This window comes from Theobroma cacao, chromosome 5 (assembly GCF_000208745.1).
Source record: "Theobroma cacao cultivar B97-61/B2 chromosome 5, Criollo_cocoa_genome_V2, whole genome shotgun sequence".
Taxonomy (NCBI): Eukaryota; Viridiplantae; Streptophyta; class Magnoliopsida; order Malvales; family Malvaceae; genus Theobroma; species Theobroma cacao.
Window position 1 is genome coordinate 17,676,375 of NC_030854.1, and position 18,542 is coordinate 17,694,916.

At 32.4% G+C, this 18,542-nt stretch overlaps 1 protein-coding gene across 1 annotated transcript; it reads right to left on the reverse strand.

Annotated features, from left to right (window-relative positions):
* On the reverse strand, positions 6,323 to 17,647 carry LOC18598574 (14 kDa zinc-binding protein). The gene is made up of 5 exons (XM_007028148.2): positions 17,370 to 17,647; positions 17,131 to 17,188; positions 14,114 to 14,203; positions 6,809 to 6,926; positions 6,323 to 6,691 (listed from the first exon to the last, which is right to left on the reverse strand). Exons 1-5 carry the CDS (start codon positions 17,501 to 17,503, stop codon positions 6,624 to 6,626), a joined length of 468 nt encoding a protein of 155 aa, XP_007028210.2. The 5' UTR covers positions 17,504 to 17,647; the 3' UTR covers positions 6,323 to 6,623.

Consider the following 18,542-nt stretch of genomic DNA (forward strand, 5'->3'; position numbering starts at 1 on the left):
AAAGGCACGGTAGAATAGGATGCTATCATTAGGATATCTCTAAGGTCGCATACACCCACTGCCAAGGGTTGTGGAAAGTGTGGAAGAGCTGCTAAATCTGTTAAAGTAGAGACACACATGAGTAAGCCATTTAAGGAGCAACCTCCCAAGGTTGAGATAGTACACCTAGCAGAGGGCATTATTGTCATGACCTAATCCTAAGCAGCAATCGACACATAGGCCCAACGGGCTAAACCTATTAGACCTATGCAAACCTCGTAATAAGTCACTCGTCAAATGACATCATAATCATACTTGCCATCCATGGCGTAAGTGTCACATCCCATTTTGTGATGGAACATGACTGGCGCATGGACCCAAATGGGTATAGCCCACTAAGCCCAAGCAAGCCTTTCTAACATTCATCATTAAACATTCATCAATGCGAAAACATACTTAAACATCTATATGCATACATTATCAACTCTTGCATATAGATTAATAATGTAATATGCCTAAACATCTAGCTACATTATCATAACATACTCATAATCCATAAAACATGTTTCATAATATGCAAACATAAACATAACATAGACTGACTCGTCAGCAGAACATGACTCAACCTCTAGGTTGCAAGTGGCTACTAAATCACCTACCAAAAGAGGAATGGATCACGTCTCTATGACATTGGCTGTTAGCAAAAGAATGCTATCATTGATCTACAACAAAAATAATGAGGACAAATAACGTGTGAGTTGCAAAAACTCCGTAAGTGGATACGTGGAAGGGGACAAGCCAATGGGGAGAGTTTTTCATAACCATGCACTTGTAAATACATATGATTCATAAATCATTCCTTCATTTCCATAACAATCATGAAACATAGCATTTAAACTTAATTTAAATAACATGTCATGGAAAACAAGTTTCAATAAACCATTAGAAACCTTTCGCCTATGAAAATCTTTTGGAAAACATTGAAAACTCATTTTTGGAAAGAATGTATTGATGCTTTTGGAAATATATTGATACCTTTGATAAATCTATTATGTAGAGTAATAGTGCACATTTTTGGGCATGAAATTAGCCAAGTCCTTGAGGTTTTTAAGTGAGTTTTTAGGTAGTTTTTATGTTTTTCGTTTATAAGTTCAAAGTATGTTGATTATTTTAATTCGAGTAATTTAGTTCAATTTTTTAATTAAAAGGTCTAATTTTCCATCACTAATTTAGTTCTTTGGTTTTGAAGGTTCTCAATAAAGCTTAATGATCAACCATGCAAAAATGGCTAGGTACAAACTTTCGCTAAACATGCTATAGTATTTCGAGCATAAGTCATGTAACAGACGTTAGATCGACATGATTCTTGAACCACTAGAAAGCTAAGAGGAAGGGATACAACTTTTATGTTTATCACTTTGCCTAGTTCTGAGCAAATCATTGTCAAAATCCTGTTGGAAGTAAATGAATTTCTACAATTCTACACAAGGCTCTTTGAAGGAGTCAACGTTGCGGCCTTGAGGATTCCAGTGCTGCGGCACCACGGTCATCTACCTCTCCCATACAAAAACAGAAAACAAAGCGCCATGTCACTAGCCACCTAGCCCTGCGGTGCCCTGATGTAAACTAGGCTCACACTTGGACTTAAGAAAATGGCACCACGGTGCCAACATGATGTTTCCAAATTTAAATGTTAAAAGATTTTTTATTCTAGGGCTTTTCAAGGGCTTATAAATAGGACTTTTCTTCATAGAAATTAGGAGAGGAACAATAGCCTTTTTAGAGAAAAAAGAGAAAGTTCTATGCAAGAGAAAAGTGAGAAGAAATCAAGAAGATTGGAGATCAAACTCGATAGAGAATTGTTTCTCACTCTAGTTTTGTTTTCTCTTTATTCTTTTTCTGTAGCTATGGATTATTTTCTTGAGAAAGTGTTGTTTGCTACAAATATTATGAGATAAATAGTTTTTTTTAGGATTATGGTTGATCTTAGCATGTAATTTGAATTTTATCTCTTGTTTGCTTAAAATTATTGGGTATGAATTTATTGTTGCTTCTATCTTGTCTGATCAACAGGGTAGATTGATATGGATTTCTAAATGCAAATTAATGAAGGGAATTCAGAATAGACCAAGGATTTGAATAACATGTATTTATGTAATCTAGAAGATTAGGTTAATTGATTAGCAATTAGGATAGACATACCTAGGTGGCATGTGTAATAAATAATATGAACTTAATGAACTTATCTTTAATTAATTCACATAGACATATACTAATTAAATAGAATAGGTGTTTCTACAAGAACCTCGACAGAAACTTGTAGATATTTATGGCTTCTAGGCTAACAATACAACCTAGTGATTTAAGTATAATGAGAGAGATCAGTTCAAATTAACATGTTAAAGGATTCCATAATCTTAGGCATTTAATCAACATTTTTTAACTAACTTTTGTCATCATGTTTTTAGTTTAGTACTGTTAACTAGATTTTGCTTTTAATTAATTTACAGCAATTTGTTTACTTGGATAACATTAATTTGGAATAATTTTAGTATTTAGTGAGAATTTAAAAACAATTCTCTGTGGGATACAATACTTGACTTACTTTTATGTAATTTGTTCAATACATACACTTACCTGTACTAAATTGACAACAAGTTTTTGGCGTTGTTGTCTGAGGAATTGCATTCTTTATTTTTTTTCAAATATTAATACTAAACAAATTAGTCTTAATTCAAGGTTTTCTTCTATTATTTTTCAGGTGCTTTTGATAAATGTATGAGAAGAAACTTGGAGATTATTTCCTGTGATCCAAAGATTAAGAGAACATTTAGAAGATTTCGTAGGGAAAATCTACAAAATTCTAATCATATTGATACAATGGCAGACCAACAAAGACAATAACAAGTTCAAGAACTAGTAATAGAAGAAAATCAATCATTACGAGACTATGCTATTCCGTTAGTACAAGGGCTTCACTCAAGCATTACAAAGTCAACTATTCAATACAACAATTTTGAGATCAAGCCAACCATCATCCAAATGATCCAAACTTCAGTTCAATTTGGGGGTTTACAAAATGTCATCCTCGATATGCAAGGTGATGCCATTTGGTAGAACAATTGTGGCATTCTTGAAGCCATCAATAATCTCAATGGGACCTGATATTGCATGGACATTTGCCTTACGCAATGTCACACTCAAGAAAAAGTGCTTGCCATAAAGTATGGTACGTGTCATTGCACAATCAAGCAAACATGCATCTTCTTTTTTCTCGATGGTTCCCATTTTCTCTTGTATTGACAACTTCAAGTGTCAAGTATCATAAAAATTTGCAAATTAGTCATGAGATTGAAATTTTCAAATAATAAATATGGAATCAATTTCATAATAATTTTATTAAATGACCATATTGTTCTTTTTTGGGAACAATCAACCAAGGGTAATATTCAGAAAAAGAGTAAAACAAAGAAACGTTAAAATCCTCAAATCCTAAGTCTGGGTTGTCTTTTATCATTCTGATGCCTTATCTTGGCTATCAAGGTCTTAAAGAAATCAAAGACTTCCAAGAACGTTCTTACTTCTACAAAAGCAAGGCAAGTCATCTTAACAGAGGCATTATTAGTTTCAACATTAGTCAAAGCAGTAGAATTCTCAATGGCATGAGTCTTAATACGCTTGCCTTTATCCTTCAAGGATGCTTGGTATAGATCAACAAAGTGCTTTGGCGTACGACAGGTACGCGAGTAGTGTCTAGACATGCCACATCGATGGCAGATACTTGTATCATGCTTCTTCATGGGCTTTTTGCCCTTGCCATGATATGGGCGAAGGTTGGATTGCCTAGGGCAGTTAAGTCTTCCGCCCCTTGCCTATGTTCACGATCCTTAAGTCGGCCTGTACTCTTACTGGAGTTAGCATTTGCTTCAGGCAATGCTTTTGAGCTAGCAGGTCTAAGATCATGGTTCTTGAGCGGCAATTCATTAGTTTGCTCTATAGTCAAAAGGACAAAAATCAACCCTGAGTATGTCTTAAACTAACGCTGCCGATATTAATACTGCAATACAATATTTGAAGCATGGAAGCTGAAAAAAGTTTTCTCTAATAGTTTTGATTCAATGAGCTTAACACCATATAACTCCATTCGAGAAACAATATCAAATAAGGTTGAGTTGCAGTCGAACACTAATTTGAAGTCTTACAACTTCAGATGCTGCCAGTCATATTGTGCTTGAGGGAGGATAACTGTTTTGGTATGATCATACCTCTCTCTTAACCTTGTCCACAAGATCTCAAGGTCTCGAACGAATAAATATTGAGTCTTCGAACTCATGCAAATGATGGTGAATAGAGATCAGTGCATTCGCCTTATCTTTGCCATTTGCTTTCCCATCTATAATAATTGCATTAGCAAGGCCTTACCTTTGGAGATGTCTTGGTATGATCATACCTCTCTCTTAACCTCATCCACAAGATCTCATGGTCTCGAACGGATAAATATTGAGTCTTCGAACTCATGCAAATGATAGTGAATAGAGATCAGTGCATTCACCTTATCTTTGCCATTTGCTTTCCCATCTATAATCATTGCATTAGCAAGACCTTACCTTTGGAGATGCATATCCACATCAAGGCACCGAGATAGATAATTTCTTTCACTCACTTCCAAGATATGGAACCTAGGCTTTTTAATATTTACCATAATTCTACGTGTAGAAAAATGGACCCATAAATTAATTATGACAACTGTAGGGGTTTCTGGAGGCCCATCGTTGCTTCAGGGGTTGGAGGGATGCTCTAGGTTAATTGTCAGCTTCAAGCCAACTAGACGGTATACAAAATCAAAATCTAATTAGTTAAAGAAGAGCCAAGAAAATTACCTCCTCTTTTGTGATCATGATGATAACTTGTTGTCAAAGAAATAATAGAAACAAGAAGAAAAAAGGAGATATTGAAAGAATGCTCTTTATGTATTATTGAAGCAATGCTTGGAATGAAAAATAACTATGATACAAATGAGGGTGGGGTGACCTCTTATTTATAGTTGAAGCCCTTTATAGATCAATAGCTATCACAATCTGCTACTAAGATACATATCCAAATTGCATGATCTTCTTGATAAATCTCACATTATCACCTAAGTAATATCCATATGAAATATCTAGAATGTAGATAACACATTTATCATTGATCAAATTTAATCTAATTTAAATTGATCTAATATGGTGTGATGTGTCTATATTCCATAACAACCTAATTTAATTAGAATACTATTAGTCAATTTTTTTAGAATTTTATTTTTTCGCTTCAAAGTTATGAGCTACTTTGAATTGTTAATAAAATAATCTTAAATAAATTTTTTCCTTTTAATTTTTCTTTTTTTCCATCATTATGTATTTTTTTTTGTTTTTTAAGTTGATAAATGTTAAATAAAAAATATTTTCATTATTATTTAATTAAACTAGATTATGACATGCTTTGTATTTTTTTTTTAATTTTTTACTTATTTGAGATTAAGTCTAGACTAATGATAATCCATCATCAAAGAACCAACCAAAGTGAATAGTAAAGGGACCAAACAATGCATTTTGAGATAAAAAGGACCAAATTGTATTTTAAAAATATATTGAGAGAAGTTTTTATATTTTACCCTTAAATAAATAATCAAAATTTCACACACATCATTGGTACAAACACTTAAATGGCACCGAAGGATAACGTTAGAAGTATACACCCCAAATTTTGAAAAAGCACATACAATTTACTCAGAAATTAATTGTAGTGAAAGTTATAGAAGAGTGTAAGAATCACTAATCGACTATTAACGATAAAGAAAATTATAGAAGGATTTAATCATTACTAATTATTACATTGATGTTGCTTGATCCCTTTATAGTTAGAGCAGTAATTAAAAAAATGAGAAGATAAAGGTAAGAATCTTACAACTTACAAAAATTTTAAAGATTAAAAACAATAAAAGAAACTTACAGTTCAATCAAGTCAAATCCTATTTAAAAACTTAACAAACCAGTTCAATCGAAAAATTGAAACGATTTGAGCACAAGAAGTTTTATATCTATTTCCGAACCAAAGAAGCCACATCCTTGATTGAACTGAAATCTGAGCAAGCCCATCTTGCTGGTTAAAATAGAATAATTCTAGAAATATAATAAAAATAAAACATTGCAGGAGAAGGCTTTAAGGAACTAACAAGGAAACCTGGGTGATTAAATTTTGATGTTTGAACAATTTATGTCAATAAAATGCAGCTGCTACCCTACCACTCTACTGTCATGTTTCGATATACATTCAAACACCGAAAGAGCTTGGTTAAGACAATTGCTCAAAGAACAATTTATGAATTCTAAACCATTTAATATGAAAACTAAATAGGAAGAAGGCAGGGAACAACTAAGCAGGCCATATTATCATTCCAAGCATTATTACTTCAACAAGGTTAATTAGTTTTCCCCTTTTGAAGAGCTGGTAGCCTTGAGTACAATGATACCGTTCACATCATTAGACATGAAAGCTATTTGTAACCAATCTGCTTTCAATTATTAACATTATCAACAGGCCACACAACAGACAATGCCCACTTCCATTAAATATGGTGTCCACCCTATATCAACTATAACTTCATCTTACCCTGGAGGCCAGTTCATTTGGCGCCCTCCAAGGAGGTGGACATGAATGTGATACACGGATTGACCTGCAACAGAACATACCCATATCAATAAAATTCTAAAACATCCTCAAGTTTCTCTCCCAACAGAAATGGACATTAATATTTCTCAATTAAAAAGTACATGAAAGGAAGAATACATACATCCTTGCGGGCCATCATTAATCACAATCCTGAAGCCATCTTCTAGTCCTTCCTGTTTCGCAACAAGCTTTGCAATATAAAGAAGGTGGCCAAGGATCTCACAGTGCCTCTCCTCAGCCTACAAAATAGAATTCACATCTATAAGACTACAGAGGGATCAATAAAGGAATATGGATATTCTCAATTATACCAGCGTATTTCAAATGTTGTGGCAAAAACTAAACCGCTCTGTTCTACAACAGGTTGGAGGCAACAAGCAAGTTTCAGCACAGGACAAAACCTAACCTTAAAACAGAATAAACTATAAGACTAACAGAGGGATCAAATAAGGAATATGGAAATTCTCAATTATAGTAACCAAGGTTCTATAAATGCTTTGGCAAACCAAACTCCAAGTTTCAGATGCAGCATCGGAAAGGAAGAAAATTTAAAAGGTAATATAATTAGTGGTCTGAAGCAGGTGTTTTTAAATAGCGGCCATCAGTAGCAGCAGCCACCTAAACTGCTATTGCCCACTATTAAAGTGGCAACAAAAATTCACAAATCTCACGGTAAGTGGTGTGGCCAGAATGGTGCATGGCCGTAGATTGCTCCTGATGGGCAGCTATGGCTGATTTTTGTCTTCTTGCATTTCAATTAGGGACAAAACTGCTCTTCAATACAATCACAAGTCATCAAATAAGAGAATAAATGATCAAGTTGTAGAGTTAGAACCCATCAATCTACAAATTTTATCTTTTTCTCCTAGAATTTCTTAAACAAACCTCAATAGCATTTGAGAGGACTTGCTTCCATTGCCACTGATTTACATTTTGGTAAGGTAGGTCTACTTTGAATGGAGAGGGAAGGAGATTGGCAGTTGGCAGAGGGCAGTGGATTCCCTAGTGACGATGTCGATGGTGTGGGCCATGACCAATGAGACTAGAGGGAGATGGAGATGATGAAGAGAGCTTTGACTTTTAGTAAAAAAATTAAAGAAGGAAAAACAGGGGCTCAGACATGCTTGACCAGGATTCAAATGTTGCGCTAATGTAGAACAAGTTGGGGAAAAGAGATATATAATAGAAATTTAGAGTGAAAATCTGACAGAAGTAATTAAGGAAAGATAGAGGAAATACGTAGGGAAATAGAAGACTCAGGGAGAAAACAAGTATACTAGATGATGAAAATCACAATACTCAATATCTTAAGATCTCAAATATTCATCATCCAAAACCTAATAAAAAATAAATAACATAGGTATTTATAACTAAATCAAAAACCCTAATAAAACACAAAATACCAAATATAACCATAAAATCCTAAATACTAGGAAAATAAGTAAAATATTAATCAACATATAAAAACCTGAATAATCTAAAATAGCCTACATATATGTAAAGGTTACTATCAAACGTTTGTAATATAAAACAAAGTCCTACATAACTTAATCACTCAACTAGAAGATTTCCATCCTCCACCATTCTCCCTTTGTTAGAGAAAACTCAACCTCAAGTTTTGAAAAAAAGAAGCAAAACAAATTTCCAGCAAGATCCATTAATAGCAGTGTCAAACCTGATTTTCACTAGTGGCACCAACATCTTCAACAAAGCAACTTGCACCTCATTTTTCAGCACACTTGGAATGATAAAGTCACTAGAAGAACTATCATCAATAACAATGTGCTTAATCTCAATAATTGGAAGGATAAAACCAACAGATGAAGGATCTTCACTACACATCACTTGAAGTGTTCAGTTGCTTGGATAGCCACATATTGAGTTGCAAAACCTATTCAACTCTAAGCAAATCATGTTGCATTAACTCATCAGTATCTGCCCCATGCATCAATCTCTTAATCGTTTTTCAACATTATTGTTCTTTTTGGCCTCAAAAATAAAGGATGCGTTTACAGCCATAACATCTTTAGCATGTTTTTCAACTTTCATTTTTATTTCTCAAACACATTGGAGGAACATACTAGAGATAACAAACTTGAAAGACAATCAAGGAATAATTTTCCCAATTGAATACATACTTCTCCAAATTGATCCTTCACTTCCATTAATATTAATCATACATGCATTTTAATCTCCAATTTTCAGGTACTTTCCTACTTTGAAGTGTATAATCTTTGAAATCGCGGTATTCATTTTCTTGAAAGACTAGGATGAATATTCTCAAAGCCATATCTATCTCTAAAAGCAATCAACTGATCTTGTAAGTGCAAAGCAGCTACACAAATATCATACTCCAAACTCTCTATTTGCTACAAAGTAATCTTGTTAACCTCAAAATACAGATTTCATAATCTGACCACTTAGATTTTAGGGTAAAATACCCCCACCTCCCTAAATTTTGATTGAAATTACACAGACGTTCATTAGTTTTCAAAATGAACAATCCGCCTCAAAAAAATATTTTCCATTAGATATGTAGATTCAGCCGTTAGTCAACCGTTAATGTCTTAGTCAGTTTAATGATATGACAATATTAAAAAGACAATTTTACCCTTAATTAATTTTAAAAATTACTATTATATAAAAGCTCCTCATCTACGGAGCACCGAGTGCTCCCCTTTGGGGAGATCAATGCTCCCTATTTTTTTTTTTTTTCAAAAAAAATAATTTTTTAAATTAATAAAGAATGAAAGGATATTTTAGTCATTTCATAATTTCTGTTAACGATGTTTGCACTCTTGGAGCGGAGTGTCTATTTCCAAAATTAATGGACTCGCTAGCAATTTTGATTAAAACTTAAGTAGGTAGAGGTATTTTACCCTAAATTTTACCTTTAAAGGATGGATCTGGCCAAATGAACCTCAAATTCCAATCGTTAAGTCAAAATTAGCAGATATGGAGGATTTGCAATAAAACAATTGCTGACATGGATTGACACATGCTGACGTGGCAAGTAATGTGTCAAATGACATCAGCAAAATAGGATGGTAGTCGGAGCATGGGTGTGCGAAGCAAGGTATTTGCAATTAGGGCTGTGCAAAATCAAATCGAGCCCAACCAATTCAAGTTCGATTTCCTCAGTTCGATTAGATAAGTATTCAATGATATCGGTTAATTAATTTCAGTTAGAACGATATTAATGGTTCGGTCTTCAATTTGGAGTTTTCCCAACCAAAGCAACCAAAGTCCATATTACTTATATAATGAGGGGTCCTTTGGGGCTTTCATTGGTTAGGAAATTATTTCCCTAATCTCCTTTGGCCCGTTGCTGCTGATAGCCAAAAATCCATCCCTCCTTCCTCTTTAACTCTCCCTTCTTGTAGCTCACCCTCACCGTCACCCCGCCCTCACCATTGCCTCCAGCCTGCATCTCCAACTAGTCACCAACCAGCAACTACCCATCCTCTTCCCCTTTTTTCTTGTAAAATTTTTTGTTCAAGTTCAGTTTTCGGTAACCAAACAAAATTCACCAAAGTAGTTCAATATTCAATTTTTCCATTACTAAAGGTCTTTGATTCAATTACGGTTTTTTCATAAGATGAATTTGATTTTTTCAATTTTGGGATTTTCAACACTGATTTCACCAAAATAACCAATTGCACAGCCTTATTTGCACCCCGACCAGCTTCATAGGGGCATGTGAGATGTTAACTAACAACATGATTTCATAGGTGAATCTGCACCAACTACTCAAACAATGGTGGCTGTGTCTTTCTCTTACTACTAGATAACCACAAATATAACTACGGTTATTTTTTCTTTTTTAACGACTAGATAACTTTAATAGGTTTGCCATCGACTAGTTATTATGGCTGTGCAATCGGTTAATTCAATGAAATTGATACTGAAAACCCCAAAATCAAAAAACCTGAATTCATCTTATGTAAAAACCAAAACCAAACTGAAGTATCTTTACTAACCCAAATACTAAACACCAAACTACTTTGGTGCACTTGGTTCAATTAACGAAAACCGAGCTTGAACCAAAAATTTACAAGAAAACAAGAGAAAAGGAGAAAAGGATGGGTGACTGTCGACTAGTGATTGGTCGGAGTTGTAGGCTTGTGGCGATGGTAAGGGCATAGTGACGATGAGGGTGAGCTACGAGGAAGGGAGAGCAAAGTGAGGAGGAGGGATGGACTTTAGGCTGTCGGTAGCAAATGGACAAAGTGAATTAGGGATTTAATTTCCTAAGCTATGAAAACCCCAAATACTCCTCATTCTATAAGTAATATAAACTTGGGTTACTTCAATTACGAAAATTCCAAACTGAAGATGGAATCAATAATACTATTCTAATTGAAATTAATTAACCGATATCATCAAATGCCAATCTAACCGAACAGAAAAAAACCAAACTCACTTAAATTCAGTTCAATTTTTTGGTTTGGTTTGATTTTGCACAACCCTACTAGTAAGGCTTGCAACTTGGATTGATAGGTGATCAAACAACTGGACAACAACGAACAAATTTTCTCTGTACGTTTTATTTTAACAAACTTAGCTGGATCTTTTTTAGCAGATCTACAGGATAAGCTCATAGAAAAATCTCTTCTCAGCTCTGCTACCAAATTGACATAGAACAAGTAGGGAAAAGAGATATATAATAGAAATTTAGAGAGAAAATCAAAGAAAAACATAAGCAATTAGGGAAAAACAGAGGAAATAGGTAGAGAAATATAAAACTCGGGGGACAACTAGAAAGGATAACTGCAAAAGACAATCACTACATTCAATATCTCCAAATCTGATATATTTATCACTTAACCAAACCTGAAATAACATAAGCATTTATTATTAACCAAAACCCAAATAAAATGCAAAACATCACATTACCTTGGCCATTCCATTCCAAGTCTCTTCCAAATGGAGGCACATTTCTATGGTTTGATTCAAATTTTGGTAGGGAATGACCATTCTGGTCAAAAGGCCTATCCAGATTAGAGTTGTCTCCACCAAGTTTTGCAATAGATGCTTTCTAGAGTGCTTTATTGCTAAGTAGGCTCCTCTTGTGCAAGAGCATTTCTACTACAAAATCAGAATGGGTTTGGCTCTCAAACTATTTTAATTTATGCAGGAAGTTAGTTTTAACTTCTAGACAAAGCTAGAAATCATAACTTCTCCACAAAGTACTAATGTATAGCAATAAATATTTAATGATTTTCTTTTTACATTTTCATTTTACCTTTCTATGATTCATAAAATTATAAGCAATATAATGTCTACACTTATCTTTTTTTATCTAGCTTAAATTTTTTTATTTGATTTTATTTAATTTGTTAAAATGGTAGAAATAAATTTTATTCTATATCCAATTAACAAATAGGTTTCTTTATTTTATTTATTTCTTTCACTTTAAAACATATGATTTGGTTTAATAATGTTGAATCTTTATTTTATTTGTTTATAAAAAAAAAAGCCAAAATTCTATCAAATAGTTTTCTATATCCTACTGTCTACATTATAAATTTAACAAACTCTATTTTTAATTTTCTTTACAGCACTTTTTAAACAACTTTACTCATAACAAAACTTCCTACAAAAGTTCCAACCAGGCCAAACAAGGTCTAAGGTTGCGTTTGGTATATGGGATTCGACTCACATTCCTTGCATTTTAATTGGGAGGAAGGACATTCCCATGCTTAGTATAAAATATACCCATTAGAATGTCATATGGGAATGTCCATACCTTGACCAAAGGTAATGCAATGGGAATCACATTCCCATGACCTATTGGGAAAGTTTCATTTCCTCCATGACCGATTGGGAGGGCATTCCGATGGGTATATTTCATACCAAACATGGGAATGTCCTTCCTCCCAATTAAAATGCAAGGAATATAAGTCACATGAGATAGGGGAATAATAATTCACTTGCTATTTTAAATCTAATCCAATGATTTACGAACATTATTTTCTTATTCCCTAATTAAAAAAATGGAGTTAAAGACAAGAAAAAGAGTAACAAAAAGAAGACAAACGAAAAGCCTAGTACATAAAATAATAATTGATGTTACAGCCATATTTATACTATCCTATTCTTGCATCAATGGTACTGAAATGTAAAAAAATTCATCACTGGATTTGTATTTTTACTTTACACTAATTTAATCAAATCTACTGATTAGCTTTATAATTTTTTTGGTGTTTGAACTAAGTTTGGTGTTAATTTGATATGAACTTATTAGTTTGAATCTTACTAGTTAATCTATAATTTTTAATATTTAAATAATTAGTATTCAAATATTATGTTATTTTTGTTATTTATTATTTAATATTTATTATAAAAAAATTCAGGTCGAGTTGAAAAGTTTAACCAAACAAAGTAAAAACTAGGGCAACATTTATGGGACGAAGGGAGTATTGCATCATTAGCTGCATTTTTTGTATAGATACTAAATCAATTCATTGGGGATACTTTTGAGCCTCACAACCATTTTTTATTTTCAAATAATCATTAATTAAAATTTTTTACAAAATCACTTAACAGCTTTGAATTGGAGTATTTTTCAAATACATATTTATTATAATCTGATTTAATAAATATCTAAAATAATTCAAGTCAACGTTGAAAAGCTTTAACAAAATAAAAAGAAAATGTAGGACAATGTCTATGAGACGAAGGGAGTAGTGAATCATTAGTCACATTTTTTTGTATAGATACTAAATTACCTCATTTGGATACTTTTATGCCTTAAGTTTTCTCGGGTAGTCTTCCTACAAGTGTTTCAATGATTGCAATGACTTGTTGATGAGCTTGTTAGTTCTAGCCTCAATGACACACTACTACTTTGTTCATAGGGTATTTTGTTCATAGGGAAGGTTATCAATTTTCCTACTTTTTGGCTTATCAAAGACGAGTGGCATTTGCAATTTAACTCTTCAAAGTTAAGTTTTTTCAACTAGGGTGAAAGATGGAGGATTGCTTTAAGGTCTTATTAGGGTTTTTCTTCTTTAACTAAGGATATATTTGGAAATTTGACTTTGAGTTAGGGATTTAAATCTTGTATCTATTAGTATTTGAATATCACATGCTAACGTTTTCCTCCCCATTGATTCTCTTCATTCCTCTCCCCTACTATCCTATTTAGGATCTACCCCCTAATACTCTCTTTATCATCAAAATTCCTCTACTTCTTTCCATTTCCCATTTAATTTTCAATCCAATTTTTATTTTCTCTTTCCCTGGGAAAGTGAAAAACACAAACCAAATCAAATTAACAAAAATTGATATAGTATTGGGTTAGTATAGTCTAAATTTTCTCCAATTCATGCAGAACCATGATTGTAATTTCCTCCATGCTAGAGGGAATAAATGCCCACTGTTCAATTAGATCTGAAGAAAAAAAACCTGAACCTACTTATACCTTAGACAATCCAGTTAGGCCATCCTTTGATTTTGGAATAATTAAAATGTGTGTAGGAGCCTGGGGAGCTATGTCCCTAAAAGCTAAGACCTACATACAAAAGAAAAGACAAATAAACATGATGTTAGTGTAATGAATGGCTAATAAACTTAAATATAACGGAAAAGATTCAACATATCAAACAAAACAAAACAAACAGTGACAGCATTTACAAGAACCTACTCCCAAATAAAGATAGAGAAGACAAACATGGTAATTCACACACAAATAATAGGTTCAATGCATTAATCATAAAATTCAAGAAAATAATAAATAAAATAAGATAACCTTCACAAATAGAAAGGAAATTAAGCCATCAAAAAAATGGAACTTTCAAATGCAGATTATGTTGTCGATGTATAAACATAGTTTATGGCTTTTCATGCTTCTCTTAAGTAAAGACATTTGAAATTTTAATTCCCACATTGCACTCAATGGTAATCATATATCAAATATCAGTTTAAGATAACAAAAAAAAAAAGTATCTAATCTTTGATTTCATTTATTAACCTGCTCAGACTGCCAAAAAGCCAACCCTATCTGACCGAAAGTTATGAAAAAAGGCAAGGACACAAACCCAACCCTAAATCAAACTGATTACTATTTGCTTGCAAAGTAAATGAGACAAAAATTGATCCAAATTTGGGAGACCCACCTAAAACCCAACCCCATCCAGCATTGACCTCCAAAGTTAATAAGCCAAACCCAAAAACGGCTCAAAAAATAAAAAAGTAAAACAACTTAAACTCAACCAACTAGTCCAATTGCTACCAAACTTATAACAATAAACTGAAAGCAAAAAAGAAAAAGAGAGAGAGAGAGAGAGAGAGAACATATGAACAAATCAATGAAGATAAAGTTAACTTGATAGTTCCAAATGAAGTGGTTCATCAATCTATCACTATGCTACATTATCTTTTAAAGGTTCAGTACCATAATAAATTGTCAATGGCCTTCCTATCCAAGTCCATATAGAATTTAATTCCAATTCAATATTGCAACATGTACCAAAGATCTTAAGTGATATACTAGAATCTTCCAAATTTCATCTAAAAATAATCAACAAAAAAAGTTGAGAAACCAAACATGAAAAATTGCTTAAATGCATACACCGAATACTGGGAAGCTAAAATAGCATATACTATCATCAGAAATAGCATTTAAAGAAAAAGAAACCTTAAAACCATATTTCTTTTGTTACCAATAAGATGAGATCTTTTAATAGAAAGCCTTTTGTTTCTTAATTAAACAAACTAAGAGGCCAAATAAAGGCGCTAATCTAAATGTGTGAGAAAGATGAAGATTGAAGGTCAAGAAGCACACCAAACAAAGAAAAAGGTGCAAGATATAAGGTAGAGCAAAAAGCCACAACCATCACAAGAGGAAGAAAAGGTACATCAATGTTAAAATATAACATAAAATGTCAACGAAGGAGAGAGAAATAGAGAAAGTTGGTCATTTTTATGGAGATCAAAGTGTTTGACTAATAAGATAAATGGCAGATTAGAAAATCTTCACCAATACGATAGTTTAAAGCTTTTGGCCAATGAAAGGAAAAGTCATACCTAATTAATGATTTTTTATTTCTCAACTGTTTATCAAAGTTGAGAAACCAAAAATGTGTCATGTACCAGAGGGCAGTGAAGTTGACTGCATTTTTGCCATTTTTTTTTTATTCCAACAGTTAAAAAACAGTTTTTTTCACTTAGTCATAAAAGATAAAATTGGAAGAAAAAAAAAAACAAGAAAAGTTGCAGTCAACACAACTGCACTCTGGTACATGGCACATGCTGTTTCAATGGTAGCTATTTAAAACTTGTAAATTGGCAAATAGTGAGGTAGAACAAGGGAGGGAAAGAGAGGGAAACAGAGAACAGAGACTAAACATAGCAAACGAAGAAGAAATCACAGGAATCTAAGGAAAAATCTCATTTCATAATATCTTGATAGTCCAAAAGCTATTAGAAACTAAAACAACATTGATATTTCTGAAATACTTCCTAAACCCTCATACTTGATAGATAAATATACAATAACTGAAATATTATAAAATTTATGTATAAATCAATAATATAAATCCCTAATTATATAATTAATCCATGTGAATCTTCTAACCCCATCAATAGGCCTCTAACTAAGCTAAAGTCTTAAGCCATTTGGTCATATATTACTGAAACAACAAATGCGTAAACAACTCATTGGGAGCATGAAAGAAAACAAAAATATCCCCTCAAGCAAAACAATTGTTCTAATTAGTTTGTTACTTTTTTCCATATGCTTTATGATTTCCTAAGTCATAAAAAGCAAAATCATAACAGATTAAAATTGAGCATATGACTAAAATGCAATAACAATTTTAGTATGATTACTATAAACTAAAGTAAAATCATGCACATTTTTATCCAAATAGAAATTACAATTTAGATTTTTAATGCTTCAAAAATGTTATTTGTTATTAAATCCTAACACACTATTGCTTTTTGCTTCTAGCATCACCACGGCAGAACTTATATTCATAAATTGCTAGTAAAACAAAACAAAAAAAAAAACTCTAATGTGTCTTTCTAAGTTAGATGGTGGTATCCTACAAGTTTGACATGCATTATTTTAGCCCAAAAAAGCACCTACTTGTCGAAATGCACTAGTTCCAGGGATATCTCCGACTTAAAAGTGCGGGGACTGTCTGCATTTTACCCTCTTTAAGATAAACATTGAGTAGAGCTCAATAGTTGTAATTATGAATCGTTACATGTAGCTTAATTGACTTGAAAATAGAACAAGACAAATTTCCAGGTCGCTATTTGGGCGAGAGAGTTTGTTCTAAGATTCTACAAAGTTTAGGTACTGACTAGCCATTGGCAAGCATCTTCTGATGTAAAAACAAAAGGAAAAAAAGGGTTTATATCCCATCAAGCTCTGAGTGTAAAGGAGTAAAGTTGGCGATCATTTCTAAAAGTCCATTTCAGCATACAACTAACCTTATCATCTTCATATACCACCTTAGACGGGATTTCCTTGTTGATGATTTTGTCAAATCTGAAAAAACAAGAAAGAAAATTAGGCAATCTAGTACTCTGTTCCAGTATTACTATGTTCTTAATCTCAAGAAAAAAAAAAGAGTTTGCACAGAAGAAACATATATTTGAAATGATTAAAAGAATTAGAAAGAAAACAAAGAAATTGATTCGGAGAAGAAGAAAGAGAAACGTGGGATTACATGGTAGGAGAATCGGAGGGAACAGCTGCGAGGGCAGCTTCTTTCTCCGAAGCCATGAGGGAAGATTCCGAATGCAAATCAGTAAAATGAGAGCTCAAAACTAACAGTCGGCTCTTGTGTATTTCAGAACTCATCACTAACCCTACTTTCTTCCTTGCTCTATTCTTTTGAGCTTGTGCACTCCCTCTAGTCCAATGAGACTTCTCCACGTCATCCTTCACCACTTTCTTCCTGATCCCCCATTTTGGGCATTCTCCACCATGGGTCGTGGGGTCTGATTCGCTTGACTTAAATTTTAAGCTAAAATTAAATTTTAAATAGGTTAATTAGTTTTTAAAATAAATACTTTATCTAAAATATATATTTTTAATAAAAGATATAAAAAAATTCTAATATTATTTTTTATTAATTTAAAAAATTATCATTATATAATTTTAACAAAAAACTCAAGGAGCATTGATCGGTGCTTTCAACTAGTCTTTGTGCTTTCTTTATTTTTTTAAAATTAATAAAAATTATATAATAATAATTTTTAAAATTAATAAAATGTAAAATTATCTTTTCTTTATTATCACGTCATCAAATTAACGAAAACACTAATAGTTGGTTAATGACTGGACCTATGTGCCCCGTGGAAGATTATTTTTAAGATAGAGTATTCATTTCGAAAACTAATAGATCTGTTTAAAATTTCAATTAAAACTTAGAATGATGTGATATTTTACCCTAAATTTTAAATAGGGTCATTATGGTTTGCAAACCTAACATCCCAAGTTATAGCACATTGGTTAGAGTAGTTATTTATTCGAATAGAATAGGATAAAATAGCTATTATATGGTTTGATTTATAAAATGAAATTATTATTTTATTTTATTTTTTAAAATACTAATAATTTATAATTTTTTTACAATTTTAATAAAATTTTTATTTTATTTTATTAATATTTTAGAGAAAGAAAGAAAGATGTAGATGAGGTAAAGGGATAAAAAAGAGATGAAAAATTAAGGCTTTTATATGTTAAGGTTAGTTTTTAACATATTAGAGATAAGCTCGTGTGTTGCACACTATCAGTAGTAAACTTGTTTTAGTAGTTGTATTTATAATTTTTTTTATTTTAAATATTTTTGGTGGATAAGGAATGATGAAAGCTTTTACAATTAAAATCACATACA

Bases quoted from the DNA above. Each gene is read 5' to 3' on its own strand.
- LOC18598574 (XM_007028148.2), bottom strand. From the start codon at position 17,503: ATGAGTTCTGAAATACACAAGAGCCGACTGTTAGTTTTGAGCTCTCAT. The intron at 17,189-17,369 runs GTAATCCCACGT...TTGTTTTTTCAG, and splicing joins CCCTCCGATTCTCCTACCAT to ATTTGACAAAATCATCAACA. The intron at 6,692-6,808 runs GTATGTATTCTT...GTTCTGTTGCAG, and splicing joins TAATGATGGCCCGCAAGGAT to GTCAATCCGTGTATCACATT.